At 42.6% G+C, this 26,146-nt stretch overlaps 1 protein-coding gene across 2 annotated transcripts; it reads left to right on the top strand.

The window, feature by feature from the left end:
* The first annotated feature begins 147 nt into the window (after positions 1–147).
* Positions 148–24,481, top strand: LOC118394444 (receptor-interacting serine/threonine-protein kinase 2-like). 2 transcript variants are annotated; one of them, XR_004827771.2, is made up of 12 exons: positions 148–1,719; positions 2,518–2,671; positions 5,499–5,654; positions 6,254–6,411; positions 10,614–10,663; positions 10,980–11,141; positions 11,579–11,664; positions 12,342–12,449; positions 13,826–13,922; positions 14,205–14,420; positions 19,963–22,356; positions 22,403–24,481. XR_004827771.2 is itself a non-coding variant. In XM_035787637.2 (11 exons), the coding sequence occupies exons 1-11, from the start codon at positions 1,523–1,525 to the stop codon at positions 20,346–20,348; spliced, it is 1,770 nt and encodes a 589-aa protein (XP_035643530.1). In that variant the 5' UTR covers positions 148–1,522; the 3' UTR covers positions 20,349–24,481. The 2 variants fall into 2 exon arrangements, 1 of the variants encoding a protein (XP_035643530.1); XM_035787637.2 differs by having other exon boundaries at positions 19,963–24,481.
* The last annotated feature ends 1,665 nt before the right edge of the window (positions 24,482–26,146 follow it).

The raw sequence follows: 26,146 nt of genomic DNA, 5'->3' as shown, positions 1-26,146 counted from the left end.
GTATTTTTTTATATATATTTTTTCTTTACTGTCCACAATATATTACATATATTTATTGTCTCTCTGTGGTCACAAAAAAACGATTGTCGCATGTGGGCGTGTCTAAATCCCCCCATGCCAATTTCCCAGCAAAGGCGTTCAAAGATACCGTAAAGTAAACATATGGGCAGCAAAACCTATATATTTCAACTTGTCTTTTTCGTGTTTTACTTTCATTTTTTGCCGCGTTTAGATGGTATATATTTGCTACTTGACATGTCAAACCAATTACAGATGGTGCCAGAATGTTGCAGTCCTTTTTGAAGAGTCAATGAGCTTGTTTTAGTGGTAAGGCTGAAGCAACCGAGTGCAGAAGAAAGTCCAGAAGGAAAGCTGGGGAAAGTACATCTGCCCCTGCATTACTTGCTGTTTGGGGTTTTAGGTTGGGTTTCTATACAGCACTTTATGACATAGCCTGATGTAAGGGCTTTATAAATACATTTGATTGATTGGTTGAGTCGGACAATGATGGCTCAGTGCAACATGGCAGTGTTGCCATTGTTTTATAAAGTGTTTCTTTGTCATTTCGAAATAAACATATCTCAAACCTCCATATTACACACTCACAAACTGTAAATGTGTGTACATTGTACTTTTAATTGTTTAGCGAGAGAGCCTCATATCACATTAAATTGCACATATCCACATGAATGCGGGTCACATCTTCGGTCAAATTCGCATGGGTCAAACAAACAACAACCGAACATTGCAGTCGAAACTTCATGACCTTTGATCACATGGTTTTTGTGAAGTTCATGAAGTCGATGTAAAGGAGCAAATCGGACCGTTTTTATCCCCATAATATATCGCACTTTGAAATGAAACTTGACAAAATTGGTCCGCTCGAACGAGCCCAATCACAACGTTCGGATCCTGAATGTAACTCAGAAGAAACCCGGAAGGGTCTTGTCATCCTATCCCTTCACAAAATTACAACGGACATAGAAACCACCGCTTTCGTAGCTACCTAAACGTAAAATGTAAACATTGCTGTCCTTATTTTAATCAGTCAGTTATTTTGTAGCACGCTACGAGCTAACTAACGACGGACTTCTACAGGGTCAATAATATGCCCCAATGCCGTGTCTTTAGCTTACAAGTATAAATCAGTCACCGGTTGTTTTGGCGTGGAGTGGTTTTTAGTCCCTAACGTTACTCGCTAGAGAGTTGGATACATTGACAGAAAAGGACAGTCTAACATTTTTTTGTTAGCAACAATTCAAGTCACTGTTTTTTTTTCTTCCGACGTCCAGTTGCAAACATTAACACCGGCAGCGCGAGCACATTATATCAAACCTGCAAGTCAAACGTCATCACGTAGCTACCTTTTTAATGGAACATTTATGAATCTGTACTCGGCTCTGTCAAGCCACCAGGGTCTTTTCGTTGCATCGGGAACAGGAACTCTCAATTCCGCTTTCTCTTTTAGGCAGAGGAGGACAAGCTTTTTTCAAGAGCTCCTTATTGTAGGTTCACAATAATTATGGAGCAGCAGCACACGGGCTGTGTGAACCTTTGTAGTCTCACGAGCACTCTACCGGTGATCCCCTATCAAAAGCTGACGGACTTGCATTACCTGAGTAAAGGTGGGTTCGGAACCGTGTTCAAGGCACAGCATTGCGATTGGCGGACCACCGTTGCCATCAAGTGTCTGAAATTGGATTCGCCTGTTGGCGAAAGGTATGTTTGTTCAAATCAAGATCTAATCTATCATTGCCTTGTCCGATTTGATTAATGTATCGACTAGATAGGCCATGATCATGACTCAAAGTTCCAGTACATTACACAAGTCATTAGACGAATACGTGTTCTGTACGGGGGAGTTTCATTAATATCCCCGACACTAAATCTGAGCATTGCCATGGATAATTAACATGCGTTGCTTGCGGTACGGTTTTGCAACCATAAGAACCATATCTTTCATGTCAGCGATAAAGGATTTTCAAAATACAAAAGGTTTAAATTGATACACCTTTTTTATAGGGTTCCCACACGGCCACATATCCATGTTACAGCGTTTGTTTACAGGAGCCCGTGACTAACTGACCTGTGCTAATTAGCTCTCTGCGTCTCGGAACATCTTTGTGTAAACGGAAGACAGGCGCCACAAACGTGTTGTCAGGGGAAAATACTGTCGGCTGCAACTGTGTTAAAAACTGTGTGTTTTGCATTTGTGAAATTATTTTGATATGAAATGAAAGTAGAGGGATTTCGCTTTTTAAATAGAACACGTAAGGTCCTTGGACTAAGAAGTAAAGTTAGGCTCTCTAGTCCAATATTGGGCTAAAGGAGAAGTAGATATTACGAGCCTCATGGCTATGTGCCAATTTGAATAGAAAATACTTTAATTTCACTGTTTTCTATCACTCAGGAATGTACCTTATTTTTTTCAATACACACAAAGATTCAATATGAATCTCAATTCCTGTGTCATTTGAATGACTAATGTCAATGTTCTCATCATGACTGTGTTTACAGGGAGAGGAATTGCCTACTGAAGGAGGCGGAGGTGCTTCACAAGGCCAGGTTCAACTACATCATCCAAATCTTTGGCGTATGTAACGAGCCTGAGTTCTTCTGCATCGTCACTGAGTACATGAGCAATGGCTCTCTGGATCAGCTGCTTCACGAGGTACACACCGTTAGTAAGAACAGTGTACCAGTTCAAACAAGGGAGTTGGGACTGAGGCACAAGAATCTTGCCATACCAGTCTAGGGGCTTTTCATTTCCTTCTCCCACAACTGTTTCGAAGCAGAGTATAGGCATAGTGTTTACCACTATCATTTTGAATGAAGAAGAATGTCATTCAGGCTTTGGTATCAGATTGCTTTACTCTCGCTATGACTGAAAAATGTGAGCGCTGCGATGTCAGCACAATACTTAGCACTGGCATTTCTTCTCATTCCCCCCAGTCCAGGGGTCTCCTACATTTTCTAGCATTTAGAGCTTCTTTTAATACAATGAAACATCCCGAGCTACAACTTTTTCCCCTAGTTTTTAAATAGGCACATTCTCTTCTCCACTACCCTGCAACTCTTCCCCAGGTCCTTAGTGTACAAGATAAAGTAGTGCACTATATTTTTCTGTCGATATACCAAGTAAAAGAATGGTTAATAAACAACTCAGTAAAAATGTTCCTGGTTTTAGATTGTTAATTTTATTTCACTCTCAAAATTACAATTGATCATAGAGAAACAATGGAATTGGATGTTCTGAGTCCATGTCAATTGTTATGTCACATCCGAAGACTATTTTTCATTGAGCATCTAGCGAGTGAGGAATGTGATGTCTAATGTCAGTCTAGCAATGGTTCTGTACTGCTCATTTCATGCCAAAGTTGCAAATAATATAAACAAATTATATACAGTGCATTTGGAAACTATTCAGACCCTTTTCCAAAATGTTCTTAAGTAACAGCCTTATTCTAAAATTGATTAAAAAAAAAAAAATGAAATGTAAAAGTCCATCTACACACCCCATAATGGCAAAGGGAAAAATGTTTTTTTTTTTTTTTTTTTTTTTTTTTTTTTTTTTACAAATTAGCAAGCATTAAAAAAACATACCTTATTTACATAAATATTCAGACCCTTTGCTATGAGACTTGAAATTGAGCTCCGGTGCATCCTGTTTCCATTGATCATTCTTGAGATGTTTCTACAACTTGTCCACCTTCTACAACTTGTCCACCTTGTCCAACTTGTCCACCTGATCCAACTTGTCCACCTGTGGTCGAAGGAATTGTCCCTAGAGCTCCGAGACAGGATTGTCGAGGCACAGATCTGGGGATGGATAAGAAAACATGTCTGTAGCATTGAAGGTCCCCAAAAACACAGTGGCCTCCATCATTCTTAAATGGAAGAAGTGTGGAATCACAGACACTCTTCCTAGAGCTGGCCGCCCTACCAGACTGAGCAATCGGAGAAAGGCCTTTGTCAGGGACAGAGCTCCAGAGTTCCTCTGTGGAGACGGGATAACCTTCTAGAAGCACAATCATCTCTGCAGCACTCCACCTTTCAGGCCTATATGGTAGAGTGGCCAGACAAAAGCCACTCGTCAGTAAAAGGCACATGACGGCCTGCTTGAAGTTTGCCAAAAGTCAGCTAAAGGACTCTCAGACCATGAGAAACCAGATTCTCTGGTCTGATGAAACCAAGATTGAACTCTTTGGTCTGAATGCCAAGTGTCACTTCTAGAGGAAACCTGGAACCATCCCTAGGGAGAAGCATGGTGGTGGCAGCATCATGCTGTGGGGATGTTTTTCAGTGGCAGAGACTGGAAGACTAGTCAGGATCGAGGGAAAGATGAACGGAGCAAAGTACAGAGATCTTTGATAAAATTCTGCTCCAGAGCACTCAGGACCTCAGACCGGGGCTAAGGTTCACTTTCCAACAGCACAACGACCGTAAGCACACAGCCAAGACCCCGCGGGAGTGGCTTTGGGACAAGTCTCAATGTCCTCGAGTGGCCCAGCCTGAGCCCTGACTTGAATCCGCTCAAACATCTCTGAAGAGACCTGAAAATAGCTGTGCAGCAACGCTCCCCATCCAACCTGACAGAGCTTGAGAAGATCTGCAGAGAAGAATGGGAGAAACTCCCGAAATACAGATGTGCCAAGCTTGTAGCGTCATACCCAAGAAGACTCAAGGCTGTAATCGCTGCCAAAGGTGCTTCAACAAAGTACTGAGTAAAGGGTCTGAATACTTATGTAAATGTGCTATTTCATTAACATTCTTTAAAATAAAAGTGAAAAAAAATCTGCAAACCTGTTTTTGCTTTGTCATGGGGTATTTTGTGTAGATTGAGAGGGAAAAAAACAAATGTAATTATTTTTGAATAAGGTGGTAACGTAACAAAATGTGGAAAAGGGGTCTGAATACTTTCCGAATGCACTACTTACTCATGATATACTTGTGCCAGATAAGCCTACTTTGCAGTTAACATTTTAATTGAGAACAATATGGGGAAAGTATTTCTGTCATACCACAAGACGGTTATCACATGAACTGGCTACACAAAGTGGTACGCGTGCAGGGTAGCCTAGTGGTTAGAGCGTGGACTAGTAACCGAAAGGTTGCAAGTTCGAATCCCCGAGCTGACAAGGTACAAATCTGTTGTTCTGCCCCTGAACAGGCAGTTAACCCACTGTTCCTAGGCCGACATTGAAAATAAGAATTTGTTCTTAACTGACTTGCCTAGTTAAATAAAGGTAAAATAAAATAAACACCGACAGACGGGCAATATTGCTGGAAATTAATTGGCAGATATTGTGTTAGGTTTGGCAATTTAAGCAATTTTTTTTAGATAGTAGCTGGGAGCTTGCTTGTGAGATTTGTTTATGACCGTTTGCGGTAGAACATTTGAAAATGTCATGTACTTTCAGAATTGTTTGGCGAGTTACTCTTAGGTGGGCTGCGAGCTACTGGTAGTACTTTCCCTTCTCTCCTCCCACACTCTGTAGAAGACAGTGTACCCCCTGCTGGCCTGGTCGTTGAGGCTGCGTGTCCTGTACGAGATAGCTCTAGGGGTTAACTTCCTACACAACATGACCCCACCCCTCCTGCACCACGACCTCAAAACGCAGAACATTCTGCTCGACGGAGAGTTTCATGTCAAGGTGTGTGTGTGTGTGTGTGTGTGTGTGTGTCAACCTCTGTCTTACTTAGCAGTTTTCATATTATATAGTTCCCCGAATCACTGTTTGTCTACGCCTGTTGTTTTATAAAGCATGTTGACAAATAACATTTGATTTTGTTTGCTAAGGCAAAGGCAATTTGTCTTCCATTTAATATGACCGAAGTATTCATGGTTCCAATTAAACTGTTTGGTCATACTGAAAACGGGGACAGGAGAGGATTAAAATATGAATCAGCTCTCCATCATCCAGCTCAACCCTCCTGCATGAACCAATCTAATCTTCATCTGCCCCTATTAAGCTTCATGTATTAATGAGGCTTTTAACTGACTAAAGTCGTAATGGCCCAGATTCATTTTGGTTGTGTATAAATAAACAGAATTTTTGAATTTCCCTGAGAAATAGCCTAGGCCTACATATTTGAATGTCTCTGATAATCAATGTCTCCTTTGAAGTTCAGGGTTGTCTTCTTGTAGGGAGAATATGTTTGAAAACAGGGAGGTACTACCTGTCCAATAAGAATTGTCACTTTTCGTTGCAAAATCCTGCTCTCAAAACCCAGTTGTCCTTGTTGTGTCCAGATAGCAGATTTTGGCCTGTCTAAGTGGCGTCAGCTGTCCATCAGTAAAGGCTCAGGATCCAAGCCACCTGAGATGGGGGGCACCGTCATCTACATGCCACCCGAAGCTTACGAACCCTCCAAGAGCCGCAGGGCGGATGCCAAACACGATATGTACAGGTGAGCCAACAAGAACCAGGTTTTGAGTTAAAGGACCTGGCCAGATCTGTTTGTGCTTTAGCCAGCCCCTCTGCTATATGCATGGCATGGCATGACAATGAACAACCGAGCACTATGCTAAAGCACAAAGTGATATGGCATCCAGGCAACCTGTAAGTCATGAATCATATTAACATACTGTAGCTAGGTTCAGACCACTATCTTAAAGGGCCTCTAAAAAGTCTAAAGCCAACTTATCATCTGACCATATCCTGTGATTTCTTTATTCTGTATCAGCTAAAAATGTTTGATCACAATACAGCGTTTAGGCTTTTAGCATAGCCCCTTTTCCACCCCTGGCTTCCCCCTACTAGCTAACCACTAGCAGCCTTGAAACACATCACTTATTAGCTGTTCAGCATTTCAGCATGGATGAGTTGGCTGCGAAGTACATGTTGCTCATCCCGGACCAGGCTGCAATCACTGGAAAATAAATTGGACGAGCTCCATTCGAGACTATCCTATCAAGGTGATCTGAAGAACTGTAATATCCTATGTTTTTCAGTCGTGGCTGAACAGAATCATTTAAAATCTAGTAGGTTTTTCTATACATCAGCAAGACAGAATGGCATCGTTGGGTAAACTCAAGGGGGGTGGTGTGTGTCTCTTAACAGCTGGTGCACAATCTCTAATATTACAGAAGTCTCATGGTTCTGTTCACCTGAGTTAGAATACCTCATGATAAGCTGTAGGCCATACTATTTAACAAGAGTTTTTACAACAACACATTTTTTTTAAAGTGGATGCTAAGCTACAGGACTGTTTTGCTAGCGCAGACTGGAATATGTTCCAGGATTCATCCAATGGCATTGAGGAGTTTACCCCCTCAGTCACCTTCTTCATTAATAAGTGCATTGACGACATCATCACCCACAGTGACCGCACATACATATCCCAGCCAGAAGCCATGGATTACAGGCAACATCCACACTGAGCTAAAGGCTGCCGCTTTCAAGGAGCAGGACACCAATCTGGATGCTTATAAGACATCCCGGTATACCCTCTGACGAACCATCAAACAGACAAAGCGTCAATACAGGACTAAGACTGAATCCTATTACACCGGCTCTGACACTCGTCGAATGTGGCAGGGCTTGCAAACTATCACGATTTACAAAGGGAAACCCAGCAGCGAGCTACCCAGTGATGCAACCTATCAGACAAGCTAAATGCCTTCTATGCTCGGTTTGAGGCAAGCAATACTGAACCATGCATGAGAGCACCAGCTGCTTTGGACGACTGTGTGATCAAGATCTCTGTAGCCGACATAAGAACTTTTTAAGCAGGCTAACATTCACAAGTCCACAGGGCCAGAACGATTACCAGGATGCATACTCCGAGCATGCACTGACCAGCTGGCAAGTGTTTTCACTGACATTTTCAATCTCTCCCTGACCCAGTCTGTATTACCTACATGTTTCGAGCAGACCACCATAGTCCATGTGCCAAAGATTGCCACGGTAACCTGTTTAAATGACTGTCGCCCTATAGTACTCAACATCTGTAGCCATGACATGCTTTGAAAGGCTAGTTGTGGCTCACATCAATCGTCCCAGGCACCCTGGACCCATTCCAATTCTCCTACCACCATAGATGGAGGTACTCTCCATTAAACTCCACACTTGCCTTTCCCACCTGGACAACAAGAACACCTCCATGAGAATGCTTTTCATTGACTACAGCTCAGCGTTCAACACCATAGTGCCCTTCAAGCTCCTCACTAAGCTAAGGACCTTGGGACTAAACACCTCCCTCTGCAAATGGATTCTGGACTTGCTCATGGGCTGCCCCCAGGTGGTGTGGGTAGGAAACATCTGCCATGCTGACCCTCAAAACGAGGGTCTCTGGTGCGTGCCTAGTCCCCTCCTGTACTCCCTGTTCACCCATGACTGTATCTGCGCACGACTCCAACACCAAGTTTGCTGACGACACCGGTGGTAGGCCTGATCACTGACAACCGTGTGACAGCCTATACGGAGTTGGTCAGAGACCTGGCAATATGGTGCCAGGAGAAAAACCTCCCTCAATGTCAGCAAGACAAAAGAGCTGATCGTGCTCTTCAGGAAACGGAAGGGCCGAGCATGCCTCCATTCACATCGACCGGGCTGTAGTGGAGTGGGTCGAGAACTTCAAGTTCCTCGATGTCCACATCACCTATCATGGTCCAAATACACCAACCAACATTAATAGGGCACGGCAAAGCCTATTTCCCCCCTCAGGAGACTGAAAAGATTTGGCCCTCAGATCCTCAAAGTTCTACAGTTACACCATTGAAAGCATCTTGATTTGCTGCATCACCACTTGGTATGGCAACTGCTTGGCATCCGACAATAAGACGCTACAGAAGGTAGTGTGTACGGCCCAGTACATCCCTGGGGCAGAGCTCCCTATCTTCCAGGACCTCTATACCAGGCGGTGTCAGAGGAATTCCCCAAAAGTTGTCAAACACTCCAGCCACCCTAGTCATAGACTGTTCTCTCTGATGCAGCACGGCAAGCGGTACCAGAGCGTCAAGTTTGGGACTGAAAGGTTCCTGACCAGCTTGTACCCACAAGCCATAAGATCGCTGAACACTTAATCAAATGGCTACCCGGACTATTTGCATTGACCGTTTTTTATTTTTTATGCACAGACTCTCTTTCACTGGCTCTATGCACACTTACTGGACCCACACATACTAAACTGACACTCCCAACACACCCACACACATATTTCTGTGGGGATCTACCTCAAATACACAATTAGTTTCTAGAACATTCCTTGCGTATCATTTTTCAAAGGGAGTAGGCAGAAGTGTCATTTTTCACAACTTTAAAGGGGGCTGAACTTCCTGATTTTAGCCTCGGTTTCAATTATCTTCAGTAAGAATTGAAACTGCGAATGGGGTTTTGTGTGTGTGTGTGTGCGAGCGAATGTGAGAAGCATTTGTACTTCACTCTGCCAAAATGGTACACAGTTACACAGTTAATTAGTACATCACCATTTTTAGATAACTTGAAACAGTTTAACCAGGTCTTGTGTCTGGAAGTAGCCTAAACTAGCTAATGTAGCAAGCTAGCCAACTTCTTTCGCCAATTAGCTTCAGCCGGCCGGTGTGCGTTCGTGGCAAAGTTGGTTTGACTTTGGATTGCCTGTCTGTGGGGCTAGTTAAGGACCGTCAATAAATTGCACAATGTAAATGGAACAATATTTTCATGTTGCACAACTTTTTAGTTCTCATTAAATGTGTTCAATATTTGTATATGGATTTCTACAATTTAGTTGGTTTGAGGTCTTTAAGTAATTGAAATTTGGAGCTATTGACATTTAAAAAAAATATTGTCCCATGTACATTATGTAATTTACTGAATGGTCCCTAACTAACCCCGTAGATGTCAAATAAATAAAATGTACCATGGGCATTATAATTGGGTTGCATGCAGCTGCTTTCTGAATTGATGATTACTTGGGTGCTGTGGGCAGGATTAAAATAAACTGTTACGGTACCCTTAATTCCGTGACATACCATTATTTCTTAAATATCTTGCAGATCTCAGTTTTGGACGAGACTGACTATGACAAATTATCCTATTTTTGACTTTGTAGTCAATTTTGACACCTAGAATAAATGTCTGACTCCTATCGATGCCACAGGCCGGTTTCAAAAGGAGAAGTTGCTTATCATGTTTAGTTGCTATTTAATAGAAGATTGTATTTCAAGGCAAGTGTAGTATTTAGCCTTAGGTAAATCAATCCACATTCCTCCCGGAGCAAACGGTGAAGTACTTTTAAGTTTCATTTTCATTGATCTCAGTGAGCGTCTCTAAGGTGCTTGCCCTTTCTAGATGAACACCCCCTTAAAGGAACCCCTTGTTTCAGTGAAGATGTCACAAAAGGAAATGCTGAAAAGAGATATGAGACTAGCCCTTCAAGTTCCCCTAACCTCTGACTGATTCACTGGGGCTTTTGGGCAGTAGACTGTCATGATGACTGAGTCATGCCTCCACTGGGAAGTGTATTGGCCTTTTGTGTACGACTGAGGAAATGAGATTCATGACTGACTCTTGGTATTAGACATCCATTTGAAGGGAATGTTCATCTGACATCAATATTTTTCTCCCCAGAGGCTGCTATTCTAACTGTGGGTCAAATAAAGCTTTTTTTTTTTTATGTTCCCATTTTAGTTACGCAATCATTATGTGGGAGGTGCTGGCCAGGAGGATACCATTTGAAGGTAATTTAAGGTTTAGATGTTGTTGGAATGCAGTATAGAATGTTTGTAAAAGCAATGTGTTTTTTATGGATGTTAATAACCTCACTTTTATGGAATCATATAACCTCATTCGAAATAAATGTCAGCTATACATACACGTTAGATTAGCCTCATGACCTTACTGTTTCTTGTCAGTGACATATACCAAACTCATGAGTTAACATTTATGGTTCTCTGCATGCTCGAAAATAGCGGTGGGATTTCCAGACGCAAGTGATATTAAATCTTCATTCAGAAGTTTTTTAAAAACTGAGTGAGCATTTGTATTTCTGTACAGAGGCGACCAACCCCATGCAGATCATGTTCAGCGTGCTGCGGGGGGCACGTCCGGAAACAGGCCTGGACTGTCTGCCAGGGGACATCCCCAGCAGGGAGACACTCATCAACCTCATGACTTTCGGCTGGACCGCTAACCCCGACGAACGGCAATCCTTCCTCCGTAAGAGACATAACCTTTAACCTCAACTCGTTACCTTCACATAGGCTGAAGTTGCCCCTAGACGTAGATCTCATAACAGTTTGGCGCTTTCCTGACACAAATGTTTATGGTTAGGATTTGGGAAAAATAAGCTGATTCTGGATCTGTGCCTAAGGGGGACTTCTACTCACAGCCAACAAATACCTCTTTCTTATCAGTAAGAGATCACCCCTCACCTTTCATCTTAACTCACAGTAACCTTTACTGACTCAGACAGATGCCATTCTAACCTTATCTTGTTACTTGGCACAGAAACCTCCCTTAAGATCAATATACCTAACTCAATGTTTTGTACAATTAATACATTGATGTCAATGTATTATCTATGTAGGTGTTGCAATTATACATTTGTCCCTAAGAACTATAGAGCCATAACCGTCTCTACTTGTCTTGTGCAGAGTGTGTGATGGAGCTAGAGCCAATGCTGAGGAGGTTCGATGAAATCAACGTCCTGGAGGCTGTGCTGGAGGTCAAGAAGTCAAAGGTCAGTCAGTGCGAGGTTGTCCAGTACACAGGTCAAAAGGAAAAGGTTTGGCAGCAAACGTACAGTCCCAAGTCATTCACTATGACTCTAGTAACCTCATCCCCAGGCTCATATGACCTCACTGTGTATTGTTAAATGTTTTAGTTCTGTTTGTGATTGCCCCAAATTTGACGACTTCAGACTTGACCAGGGTTTGGCGCATCGTGACTCATTGATATGTCTTGAGATGGATGACTTGACAAATGACGAACAGAGAGACAAATGTATGACTTCACATTTTGGTAGAAATAATCCAACCCCTACTTTCACTTCCTTATTCACCGTTTAACGTGGAAAGAAATGCACACAATGATTTGCATCAGTTTATTTTTAAGCAATAAGGTATGAGGAGGTGTGGTATATGGCCAATATACCATGGCTAAGGGCTGTTCTAATGCACGACATATCACGGAGTGCCTGGATATAGCCCATAGCCATGGTATATTGGTCATAATACCACAAATCTCCGAGGTGTCTTATTGCTATTATAAACTGGTTACCAACGTAATTAGAGCAGTAAAAATAAATGTTTTGTCATACCTGTGGTATACAGTCTGATATACCATGGCTGTCAGCTAATCAGCATTCAGGGTTTGAACCACCCAGTTTATAAAGCAGCATACATTCTCTTTCTCTAGCTGATGAGGCGGGCAAGCTGTTACTCTGCCACACCCATGGTGTGTGAGAGGGGGAGGGAAGAGGAGAAGTCTCTGAACATTCTGAAGAACAACCCCAGTCCCTGGCCAGTGAGTATAATGACCGGCTGTCCCCGGCAAAATGTTTTTTGGGTCAACCGAGAGTCCAACGAACGTGAAAGTGAATCGTATCAACTGTCAGGCCTGATGCTCGCCCTAGCAACATTGTATCAACTATTCTGAGCTCTGTTTCCCACGCTAAATGGGCAAGTTTTTACATTTGCCCCTAGGCCAGGTAGCCTAGGCCTACTTCTATGCGTAATCGGGTCCTTACTCAACATTGACAGGAGCGCTCCAAACAAAAGACAATTAATTAATTGGCAGAATTTGTTTCTCATAAGTGTAGCATAGGTTTTATTTTACCTTTATTTAATTAGGCAAGTCAATTAATAACAAATTCTTATTTTCAATGACTGCCTGTTCAGGGGCAGAACGACAGATTTGTACCTTGTCAGCTCCGGTTACTAGTCCAACTCTCTAACCACTAGGCTACCCTGCCCTAACCACTCCTCTCTAACCACTAGGCTACCCTGCCCTAACCACTCCTCTCTAACCACTAGGCTACCCTGCCCTAACCACTCCTCTCTAACCACTAGGCTACCCTGCCGCCCCAGGTTGTGAGCTCTGCAAACAACGTGTCCACTCTAATACTAATATATTGAATGCATTATCAGAAATTACCATAACAAACATTGTAGATTAGAAATGATTGAGATTAATGGTAAATGTACAACTGGTGATATATTGAATGTAATGGGGAATTGATAGTTAGCATCTCTCAGAGGGCAAACAATTTACACAATGAAGTTTTCTTGACTCAACATTTAAAATTATACCCAAGACAAATTATCTTCACATACTATAGGCCTAAGGAATATTCTCATGAATTGTGGCAGGTCCAAAGCAGTAGCCATCTATGGAAAACCAATGCAATTTCACTTTTTTTTATCGAATTGCTTGGCGTGCCAAGGCAAATACCCTCATGGCACGCATGCCTTGTGTTGCCGATGCCTGTCTGAGAGTGATGGCCTGTGCCGCCTCCGCAATGGATTAGTCCAGGCACGAATCAGACAGGTGTCTTATGTGCCATGAAAAAATATATATATTTGCGACCACTTGACAAGAGAATTTGTCAACCAACAGCCGAAATACTTCCTGAAGGCACTGTATTTTTGTTTTATGCTATAAACTACTGACAACATTGACCAGTTGTAATTTTCTGTAAATAAATGCTCTAAATTACAATATTTTTATTTGGCATTTGGGAGAAATGTTAGTAGTTAATTTTATCCAAACACATACAGTACAGCCAGAGAAACTGATCATTTTGCAATGGTCTTTAAATTTTTTCCAGAGCTGTATATCCAGTTTACTGTTATGTAGAGCACTCCGGTGTATGTTTTTAACATGCTCTGTCACTGCCATAGGGAAGCTCCACCTCTGGCTCTGGGTCTTGCTCCTCCCAGGACACGGACATCTCCCAACCAAGCTCCCTCACTAGCACCAATGCTCCGCCTTCTAAAGGTAAATCCGCCAACTTTCCTAGACTGTGATTGACAGCTGTGATTGACAGCTGTGATTGACAGCTAACTTTTTGCCCTGAAGGGAAATGGCGAGTTTCCTGAGTACTAGTCTGTTTCTGCGTTGAATGCGCGTTGCATTGATACCCAGTTCTCTCTCTTCTCCCTCATTCTCCCTCAAATCATTTCTTTAATTAATGAGGAGGAGCTTCCTCCCTGGAGAAAAGCCTCCTCTGATTGACACCCACCTCTCCTTGTCGCCCCCCCTCCACCCAACCCCTCCTAGAAGTGTCCCCCTCGTTGTTCATGCCCCACACACTGGAGCCTCCGCAGCCCCTCAGAGAGCAGAGCCAGGGGGACAACAACCTCAACAACTACCCCCAGAGCGCCAGGCCCATGGATGAGCTCAACATTCCCCTCAAACCAGATCTGCCTGAAACAGAGTGTGTGACTTACCTGGACAACCTCACCCTGAAGCCACAGCAATACCAACCCCAGCCAGGTAACATAGTTAAAGTTCCAAATGAAATCATATGACACGACTAACATTAAACTCCTAGTCTCACTACCTACCGAGCTACTGTAAAACATATTCAGACCCCTTGCCTTTTTCCACATTTGGTTATGTTACAGCCTTATTCTAAAATGGATTAAATAGTGTTTTACCCTCATCAATCTACACACAATACCCCATAATGACAAAGCAAAAACAGGTTTTTAGAAATAATAATAATAATAATATATGCCATTTAACAGACGCTTTTATCCAAAGCGACTTACAAGTCATGTGTGCATACATTCTACGTATGGGTGGTCCCGGGAATCGAACCCACTACCCTGGCGTTACAAGCGCCATGCTCTACCAACTGAGCTACAGAAGGACTTGCAAATGTATCTGATCATTGTTTTAAAATGCTTGTATTTATATATGTATAAGCATTTTAAAACGTCTTCTTCAAATCAAATTTTATTTGTCACTTGCGCCGAATACAACTGGTGAAGTGCTTACAGTGAAGTGCTTACAGTGAAGTGCTTACAGTGAAGTGCTTACAGTGAAGTGCTTACAGTGAAGTGCTTACAGTGAAGTGCTTACAGTGAAGTGCTTACTCACAAGCCATTAACCAACAATGCAGTTTTAAGAAAAATACAACAACAAAAAATAAATGAAGTAACAAATCATTAAAGAGCAGCAGTAAGATAACAACAGGCGAGGCTATGTTGCGGGGGTACCGGTACAGGAAGCTCTCAACCTGCCGAGGCCCCGTCGATGAGAATGGGGGCGTGCTCGGTCCTCCTTTTCCTGTAGTCCACAATCATCTCCTTAGCCTTGATCACGTTGAGAAAGAGGTTGTTGTCATGGCACCACACGGCCAGGTCTCTGACCTCCCTATATGCTGTCTTGTTGTTGGTGATCAAGCCTACCGCAGGTGTGTTCTTGCGTATGACGCTACAAGCTTGGCACACTTGTATTTGGGGAGTCCAATCAATTTGTAGAAACATCTCAAGGATGATCAATGGAAACGGGATGCACCTGAGCTCAATTTCGAGTTTCATAGCAAAGTGTCTGAATACTTACAGTTGAAGTCGGAAGTTTACACTTAGGTTGGAGTCATTAAAACCCGTTTTTCAACCACTCCACAAATTTCTTGTTAACAAATTATGGTTGTGGCAAGTCGGTTAGGACATCTACTTTGCATGACACAAGTCATTTTTCCAGCAATTGTTTACAGACAGATTATTTCCCTTATAATTCACTGTATCATAATTCCAGTGGGTCAGAAGTTTACATACTAAGTTGACTGTACCTTTAAACAGCTTGGAAAATTCCAGAAAATTATATGGCTTCTGATAGGGTAAGTGACATGATTTGAGTCAATTGGTGTACCTGTGGATGTATTTCAAGACCTACCTTCAAACTCATTGCCTCTTTGCTTGACATAATATAATAATTAAAAAAATAATATATGCCATTTAGAGGACGCTTTTATCCAAAGCGACTTACAGTCATGTGTGCATACATTCTACGTATGGGTGGTCCCGGGAATCGAACCCACTACCCTGGCGTTACAAGCGCCATGCTCTACCAAAAGAAATCAGCCAAGACCTCGGAAAAAATATTGTAGACCTCCACAAGTCTGGTTCATTCTTGGAAGCAATTTCCAAACACCTGAAGGTACCACGTTCATCTGTACAAACAATAGTACGCAAGTATAAACACCATGGGACCACACAGCCGTCATACCGCTCAGGAAGGGGACGCATTCTGTCTCCTAGAGATTAACTTACTTTGGTGCAAAAAGTGCAAATCAATCCCAGAACAGCAGCAAGGGACCTTGTGATGATGCTGGAGGAAACAGGTACAAAAGTATCTTTGTCCACAGTAAAACGAGTACTATATCAACATAACCTGAAAGGTCGCTCCACAAGGAAGAAGCCACTGCTCCAAAACCGCCATAAAAAAGCCAGACTACGGTTTGCAACTGCACATGGGGACAAAGATTGTACTTTTTGGAGAAATGTCCTCTCGTCTGATGAAACAAAAATAGAACTGTTTTCCCATAATGACCCTCGTTATGTTTGGAGGAAAAAGGGGGAGGCTTGCAAGCCGAAGTACTCCATCCCAACCGTGAACGGGGGTGGCAGCATCATGTTGTGGGGGTGGCAGCATCATGTTGTGGGGGTGGCAGCATCATGTTGTGGGGGTGGCAGCATCATGTTGTGGGGGTGGCAGCATCATGTTGTGGGGGTGGCAGCATCATGTTGTGGGGGTGGCAGCATCATGTTGTGGGGGTGGCAGCATCACGTTGTGGGGGTGGCAGCATCATGTTGTGGGGGTGGCAGCATCATGTTGTGGGGGTGGCAGCATCATGTTGTGGGGGTGCATTTCTGCAGGAGGGACTGGTGCACTTCACAAAATAAATGGCAAGATGAGGAAGGAAAATTATGTGGATATATTGAAGCAACATCAAGACATCAGTCAGGAAGTTAAAGCTTGGTCACAAATGGGTCTTCCAAATGGACAGTGACCCTAAGCATACTTCCAAAGTTGTAGAAAAATGGCCTAAGGACAACACAGTCAAGGTACTGGAGTGGCCATCACAAAGCCCTGACCTCAATCCTATAGAACATTTGTGGGCAGAACTGAAAAAGTGTTTGCGAGCAAGGAGGCCTACAAACCTGACTCAGTTACACCAGCTCTGTCAGGAGGAATGGGGGAAAATTCACCCAACTTATTGTGGAAAGCTTGAGGAAGGCTACCCAAAAAATGTGACCCAAAACAAGTTAAACAATTTAAAGGCAATGCTACCAAATACTAATTGGGTATATGTAAACTTCTGACCCACTGAGAATATGATGAAAGAAATAAAAACTGAAATCAATCATTCTCTGTACTATTATTCTGACATTTCACGTTCTTAAAATAAAGTGCTGATCCTAACTGACCTCAGACAGGGAATGTTTACTAGGAGTAAATGACAGGAATTGTGGAAAAACTCGGTTTAAATGTATTTGGCTAAGGTGTATGTAAACTTCTGTCTTCAACTGTATGTAAATCTGTTTTCACTTTGTCATTATGGGGTATTGTGTGTAGATTGCTGAGGATTTGTTTGTTTATATAATCCATTTTAGAATAAGGCTGGTAACAATGTGGAAAAAGTCAAGGATTTTGAATACTTTCCGAAGGCACTGTGTATGCGTGTAATGTTTGTCTATGGAGATTGCATGGCTGTGTGCTCGTTTTTTTTTTTTTATATTATTTTTTTTATACACTTGTCAGCAATGGTTGTGGTGGAAATAGCCCAATCCACTAATTTGAAGGGTGTCGACATACTTTTGTACATGCATACAGTAAAAGTTTGGACACAGCTACTCATTCAAGAGTTTCTTTATTTGTACAATGTTCTACATTGTAGAATAGTGAAGAAATCAAAACTATAGAATCATGTAGGAACCAAAAAAGTGTAAAACAAATCAAAATATATTTTATATTTGAGATTCTTCAAAGTAACCACCTTTTGCCTTGATGACCACTTTGTACACTCTTGGCATTCTTTCAACTAGCTTCACCTGGAATGCTTTTCCAACAGTTATGAAGGGTTTCCCCCATATGCTGAGCACTTGTTGGCTGCTTTTCCTTCACTCTGCAGTCCAACTCATCCCAAACCATCTCAATTGGGTTGAGGTCGGGTGATTGTGAGTGCTGCATCAGATTACCTGGCCTCCAATCACTCTCCTTCTTGATCAAATAGCCCTCCTTCTTGGTCAAACATCCTGGAGGTGAGTTGAGTCATAGTCCCACTATCATTTGTTTTTCAACAGGACAAAGCACAAACCAGATGGGCTGGTGTATTGCTGCAGAATGCTGTGGTAGCCTTGCTGATTAAGTGTGCCTTGAATTCTAAATAAATCACTGACAGTGTCACCAGCAAAGCACCACCACACCTCTGCCTCCATGCTTCACGGTGGGAACCACACATGCGGAGATCATCCGTTCACCTACTCTGGGTCTCACAATGACACTGCGATTGGAACCAAACATCTCAAAGTTGGACTCATCAGACCATGGACAGATTTCCACCGGTCTAATGTCCATTGCTCGTATTTATTGGCCCAAGCAAGTCTCTTCTTCTTCTTGGTGTCCTTTAGTAGTGGTTTCTTTGCAGGCCTGGTTCACACAGTCTCCTCTGAACAGTTGATGTTGAGATGTGTCTGTTACTTGAACTCTGAAGCATTTATTTGGGCTGCAATTTCTGAGGCTGGTAACACTAATGATCTTATCCTCTGCGGCAGAGGTAACTCTGGGTCTTACTTTCCTGTGGCGGTCCTCATGTGAGCCAGTTTCATCATAGCGCTTGTTGGTTTTTACAACTTCACTTGGAAGAAACTTCTAAGACATTTTCAATATTGACTGACTTGTCTTTTAAGTAATGATGGACTGTCGTTTCTCTGGTTATTTCAGCTGTTCTTGCCATAATATGGACTTGGTCTTTTACCAAATAGGGCCATCTTCTGTATACCACCCCGACCTTGTCACAACACAACTGATTGGCTCCAACACATTAAGAATGAAAGAGGTTCCACAAATTAACTTTTAACAAGACACACCTGTTAATTTTAAATGCAAGTGACTACCTCATGAAGCTTGTTGAGAGAATGCCTATAGTGTTCAAAGCTGTCAAGGCAAAGGGTGGCTACTTTGAAGAATCTCAAATATAAAATATATTTTGATTTAACTTTTGTTTTTGGTTACTACAAGATTCCATGTGTAATTTCATAGAGTTGATGTCTTCACTATTATTCTACAATTTAGAAAATAGTCAAATAAAGAAAAACCCTTGAATGAGTAGGTGTGTCCCCACTTTTGACTGGTACTGTATATTTGAAACACTGCTCTTTCCATAAGAGACTGGCCAGGTGAATCCAGGAGAAACCTATGATCCTTGTTGATGTCACTTGTTAAATCTACTTCAATCAGTGTAGATGAAGGGGAGGAGACATGCAAAACAAAAATTAAGCCTTGCATAGATTGTGTGTGCCAGCTAGCTAGTCATTCGGAGGGTAAATGGACAAGACAAAATATTGAAGTGCCTTTTGAACGGGGTATGGTAGTAGATGCCAGGCGCACCGGTTTGAGTGCGTCAAGAACTGCAATGCTGCTGGGTTTTTCACACTCAACAGTTTCCTGTGTGTGTCAAGAATGGTCCACCACCCAAAGGACATCAAGCCAACTTGACACAACTGTGGGAAGCATCGCAGTCAACATAGGCCCTGTGAAACGCTTTCAACAGTTTGTAGAGAATTTGTGGCTGTTCTGAAGTCAAAGGGGGTGGCAACTAAATATTAGGAAGGTGTTCCTAATGTTTTGTACACTGTGTGAGAGAACAGCAGTGGTCCAAGAACAGAGCCTTGAAGAACACTGAAAAGTTTGTCCTATCTAAGGTATGTTTTCATGTTCCTCAGTGCTGTTCTCAGGCCACTACTGTTCCAATTATTTATATCACTGCTAATCTAATACCTACTTTGGCTTTACCCAAACCCTCCAGACTTCAACCCATCTTCGGATCCCCCCGACCCAACGCTGGGCCCTGTGGCGCGCTGGATCGCAGTGCGGCGCGAGGATATCGTTTCCCAGATGACTGAGGCCTGTCTGAACCAGAGCCTGGATGCCCTGCTGGCTCGCTCTCTCCTGATGCTCGAGGACTACGAGCTGGTGGTGAACCGGGCCACGCGTACCGCCAAGGTCCGCCAGCTCCTTGACACCTGCCACCGCCACAGCGAGGACTTCTGCCGCGTGGTGGTCCGCAAGCTCCAGGACAACAAGCAAATGGGCCTACAGCCGTACCCCCCAGAGCTCAGCTCCCCTGTGGCCGTGCCAAGCCCCAGTGCACCCCCACTCTCTGTGTCCTACAACAACCCTAGGAAATACTAGAACAGAACTAGACCAGAGACTAAACTGTTCCAAGACTGTTAGCTCTTTGAGCTAGGTAGTGGAAGAAGCCTCTACGGTCTGTTAGTCCTGGGTTATATTCATTAGGCACCAAATGGAAGAAAACTAACTGAAACAGGGAGGGACTACCTAAACTTGTCCAATAAGACACTTGTTTTCCTTTGCACATTGTTTTGCTACGGTGTGCACTAGTGAATGCGACCCTTGGTTTTGACTGAACTTTGAATTTAGTGTGGTAGGGTCAAGCCCAGCTGTCGTTTCATATTGCTCATCGTGGTACCTACTTTCCTGCCCACTCACACAGGACATTCTCTGTTGCTACTGTTCATTGAACTGAAGGTGCCTAGAAGTTGAGCTTAAGAACTTGAAGGTAAAGATGCCTTTTGGAAAAACAACCAGTATTCACTAAATTTCACCTGTTCTCTGAAAGCAGAGAACTGGTTGGGATTAGCAATCATAATCAAAAACCTGTTAGAATTTAATCCAGGCTTTGAAGAATTATATTATGGATTTTATGTCATTTGACAGGTAAATCATCTGGTTCTCTGGAAGCATTCCCTATATTCTGAGTGATCGGGGTATGGGCCTGAGTTCTGCTTCTATGCATCTTTCTGTTATTGTTGTCCCCCCTTTGCACTGAATGGTTATATCCAGAGACATACTATATATCCAGAGACATACTATATATCCAGAGAGAGACTGTATCACATCATACTGATCTAAGGCTCTGATTTCACTCTTTTGAGTGGACATTCTAGAACAGGGGTATTGAGCTCTTACACTACGAGGTCCGGAGCCTGCTGGTTTTCAGTTATACCTGATCATTCATTTCACCCACCTGGTGTTCCAGGTCTAAATCAGTCCCTGATTTAAGGGGGAACAATGAAAAAAGATAGTGGGACTGGCTTCTAGGTCCGAAGTTGAGTTTGAAGGGTCTAGACTATATGGGTCTGGGTGGGACCCAATTACTGTGACTGAAATTCTGTAGTTGACCCTCTGATCCGGGTCTATGTGACTACAGCTGATAGACCAGAGTGAACATGAATGGATCTGACCACGTCTCTGCCTTTCCTAAAAATGGTTTATTTTACGCTAATAAGGTGATTCTATTGACTTATGGAGAGCCAACATATAAAGACCTATTTATTAGCCGGAAGATGAACTTGGCTGATTTAACATAAATTTGTCACTCTGGTACAATCAAATCTGGTCTAGACCCTGACCCCTTAAGGTATGGGTCCGGTCTATGTCTGGTTGTTCTCAGGTCTGTTCGGGTCCATATCTCCCTTTTTTTTTATATATATAAATCTATATGTATAATCCAGGTCTGATAAGATACTCGACTGGACTTCTGCCATTTTGAAGTTACTGTAGCTTTGTATCTTACATTGTGTTTTTATTTTATTTTTACAACTGCCTTTTCAAGACGGATTGTATTTATCTTATAAAGGAGCTTGCGTTGACATTGACATAGGATAGGCCAAATCAGTGGATTTAGGTTTGGTGTGTAGATGTCGCTACTGTAGAGTTAATCCTTAGTCTTCGTCTTGACAAGTTTACATATGGTGACAGACACAATAACACTGTAGCCAGAAAGCAGAAAATAAGGTCATGTAGCTAATGTAGATCAGAGTGTACCAGGATCTGTCTGTAGCTATTTTGGTATTCTCCTTGGACTCAATGGTCTCTGTTATGGGCGGTTTTTGTAGACATGTTTTTTTGCAATAGAGGTCATGGCCCATACTTATACAAATCTCTGTTTGCTCTACATGTTTTGGTACAAGACCAGTGAATGGATAGAGCAGGGTTTAGTCATTGAGCCAAGTGCTAACATGTCCCTCAGCAGCTTAGAGCTGTGGTTGGTTATCCTGCACTTTGGCAAAGAACATTCAGCCTCAGATTGTGGCACTCTGGGTGTGTGATGCTGAAGTAGTCAGTCAGAGCTGTTTTTTCCCACCTAAAGTTTCCATCATCCAGTGCTTTAGGCCAGGTGAGGGGGATCCTTTAGGCCAGGTGAGGGGGATCCTTTAGGCCAGGTGAGGGGGATCCCTACAGTAGAAACCGGTCACAGAAGAAGACGCCAGTGACACACACACTGAAGAGACTGGTGTACGTTTGTCTAAAGTGGGCCAAAGCAAACGGTTTTTTTACATAGAACACTTAAGCACTTCATGAATTGCATGGACTTCATATTTCATTCAGTGATCTATCCTCAGTTTTGTCAGCACATGACAGGTCTCGAGTAGCAAAGGGCACTTCCTGGGACACATGACTGGAATTTAAATCATACTATAGCTTTTATACAAATTAAATCTATATACCATAAAGTAATTACACTTTTTAAAGTCACAGTCAAATGTAACTATCTGCTCTAGGTAGGTGGTCATTGTCAGCCTTGAGGTTGTAGTTGGAGCAAGCATAAGGGCCAACTAAATCTGAGCGCTATAACTAGCTAGCTACAATGTACCCTCAATCTTGGCGCTATAGCTCGCTGTCAACAATGCACACAATCGCCTGTAGAAGCCTCAGCAGGGACCCTGTGTTACGACTGTTTCTCACCTTGAAACTCTCCTCTTCTAATACATATCCAGAAATGACTAAGTGCCAAAATACACTGTAGTTAAGCAATTTCCTGATAAAAACAACTTTTCCCGTAGTTACCTCACCATCGTTTCTGTTTCTCTCTGTCAGTGATGTGTGCATGCAATGTCTCCACATAGGGAACCAAGAGCGCCACTAAATCAGAGACGTGTAGTTTCTAGAAGCCTTACCGTCAATGCGCTTCCTTAAATGAGTTCTGGAGGCACCGTGGCTAAGTATCATTACCTAGGGTCTGTGCCCCCACAATTGTGACCCTTCAAAATTGAAGAGCACTGGCTGAGGGGTTTTAGTGTGTTTTTTATTTATTAATCGAGGTGTTCTTACCTATTTTTATTTTATTTGTGCTGCAGAATAAACTACGTTCATTGTTTATCAGCTTTTGTTGAATTAGAACATGTGCTGTGTCAGTGGTATAGGGTGGCAACTGGCAAGCCAAAGCCAGCCAGGAGAGAAACTCTTCCAAAATCCTCTGGACTTTTACTGCCTTGTTTTCAATACTGTGCCTCATATATTCAAAAATGTTTGATTATTTACCACAATTCTTTTCTCACGTGATATTTGCACAAAACTCCAGATGTTATCAAATTACATTTTTCTTACATTCCTAGGCATCTTGATATACTTTTGGACAAAATGTTGTATATGTACAACAATTGTCTTATTTCTTTATTCTATTTATCTTTAGCTGAACTCTTGCCTAGTTCTAAACCATGAGGTGTTAGTTAGAAAAGTGTCTGAAGAAATCATTGTTTACATGGAATTCCTTCAAGCAGCCATCAACATTGCCATATTCATGGCCAGTGTTCTGTTTTATCCATATACTTATGTATTTTTTCTTCATATCATTAGCAACAATATCAAATAACCTGTACACACGTGTACACTGAGTATACCAAACATTAGGAACACCTTCTTAAAATTGAGTTGCACCCACTCCCCCCTTTGCCCTCAGAACAGCCTCAATCGTCAGGGCATGGACTACAATGTGCCAAGCGTTCCACAGGGATGCTGGCCCATATTAATTCCAGTGCTTCCCACAGTTGTTTCAAGTTGGCTGGATGTCCTTTGGGTGGTGGACCGTTCTCAATACATACAGGAAACTGTTGAGTGTGAAAAGCCCAGCAGCGTTACATTTCTTGACACAAACTGGTGCACCTGGCACCTACTACCATACCCCGTTCAAAGGCACTTAAATACCCTCTGAATGGCACACACTCACAATCCAGGTTTCAATCGTCTCCAGGTTTTAAAATCCTTCTTTAACCTGTCTCCTCCCCTTCATCCACACTGATTTTTGAAGGATATTTAACTAGTGACATCAGTAAGTGATCATAGCTTTCACCTGGTCAGTCTGTCATAGCAGGTATTCTTAATGTTTTGTATACTCCGTGTAATATGTAGTACTGAAGCATCTTTTGGCAGAAGTATAATTCAATATTTACTGTATATGTATTGCATGATGTTTTTGATACTGTTACGCTTTATTGCTGTGTCATTAAAGTGTGTGATCCTTCCACCTGTTTTTTTTTCAGATTTTTTTGTTTGCTTACATATTGCAGGTTTAATAAGTATAATATATTTGAGTAGGAAACCAGAAGCTCCAGACAGTACGCAATAGAACATACCAGAGGGGGGGCATCGTTTACTAGGCTACAGAAATTATTGGGATCATCTGGTTACCACCAGTGTTTGGAGTACATTGAGTTCATTGATTAAAAACAGACCACCTTTTCACACTGACATTTATGCTGAATATAAATGCAACATGCAACAATTTCAAAGATTTTACCGAGTTGCAGTTCAACAACTTGAGACATCTGTGGCATTGTGTTGTGACAAAACTGCACATTTTAGAGTGGCCTTTTATTGTCCCCAGCACAAGGTGCACCTGTGTAATGAGCATGCTGTTTATAATCAGCTTCTTGATATGCCACACCTGTCAGGTGGATGGATTATCTTGGCAAAGGGGAAATGCTCACTAACAGGGATGTAAACTAATTTGTGCACAACATTTTAGAGAAATAAGCTTTTTGTGCGTATGGAATGTTTCTGGCATCTTTGTATTTAAGCTCATGAAACATGGAGCCAATACTTTTTACATGTTGCGTTTTATATTTTTGTTCAGTGTATGTGTAGATGTCCACGGTGGGTCTGTGTAAACTATGCGATTATATTGGAGACTGGTTTATAGCAGTGAATGCCATCTATTCATCAACTGTTAAATGTATCACATTTACGTAAGTATTTAGACCCTTTACTCAGTACTTTGTTGAAGCACATTTGGCAGCGATTACAGCCTTGATTCTTCTTAGGTATGACGCTACAAGTTTGACACACCTGTATTTGGGGAGTTTCTCCCATTTTTCTCTGCAGATTCTCTCAAGCTCTGTCAGGTTGGACGGGGAGCGTCGCTGCACAGCTATTTTCAGGTCTCTCCAGAGATGTTATATCGGGTTCAACTCCGGGCTTTGGCTGGGCCACTCAAGGACATTCAGAGACTTATCCCGAAGCCACACCTGCGTTGTCTTGATTGTGTGCTTAGGATCATTGTCCTGTTGGAAGGATGAACCTTCACCCCAGTCTGAGCTCCTGGGTGCTCTGGAGCAGGGTTTCATCAAGGATCTCTCTGTACTTTGCTCCGTTCATCTTTCCCTCGATCCTGACTAGTCTCAAAGTCCCTGCCGCTGAAAAACATTCCCACAGCATGATGCTGCCACCACCATTCTTCACCATAGGGATGGTGCCAGGTTCCCTCTAGACGTGACACTTTGTATTTAGTCCAAGCGTTCAATCTTGGTTTCATCAAACTACAGAATCTTGTTTCTCATGGTTTGAGAGTCCTTTAGGTTCCCTTTGACAAACTCCAAGCAGGCTGTCATGTGCCTTTTACTGAGGAGTGGCTTCTGTCTGGCCACTCGACCATAAAGGCCTGATTAGTGGAGTGCTACAGAGATGGTTGTCCTTCTGGAAGGTTCTCCCATCTCCACAGAGGAACTCTGGAGCTCTGTCAGAGTTTCCAGCGGGTTCTTGGTCAGCTCCCTGACCAAGGCCCTTCTCTCTCATTTTCTCAGTTTAGCCGGGTGACCAACTCTAGGAAGAGTCTTGGTGGTTCCAAACTTCTTCCATTTAAGAATAATGGAGGCGTCATTTTTTGGTACCCTTCCCCAGATCTGTGCCTC

The sequence above is a fragment of the Oncorhynchus keta genome, chromosome 15 (assembly GCF_023373465.1).
Source record: "Oncorhynchus keta strain PuntledgeMale-10-30-2019 chromosome 15, Oket_V2, whole genome shotgun sequence".
NCBI lineage: Eukaryota > Metazoa > Chordata > Actinopteri > Salmoniformes > Salmonidae > Oncorhynchus > Oncorhynchus keta.
The sequence above is the reverse complement of the archived record's forward strand: the minus strand, read 5'-3'. Positions and strand labels throughout refer to the sequence as shown.

Coding starts and splice junctions, on each gene's coding strand:
- LOC118394444 (XM_035787637.2), top strand. CDS start 1,523: ATGGAGCAGCAGCACACGGGCTGTGTGAACCTTTGTAGTCTCACGAGC. Junction 2,672..5,498: donor TGGATCAGCTGCTTCACGAG/GTACACACCGTT, acceptor CACACTCTGTAG/AAGACAGTGTACCCCCTGCT. Junction 13,923..14,204: donor CAATGCTCCGCCTTCTAAAG/GTAAATCCGCCA, acceptor AACCCCTCCTAG/AAGTGTCCCCCTCGTTGTTC.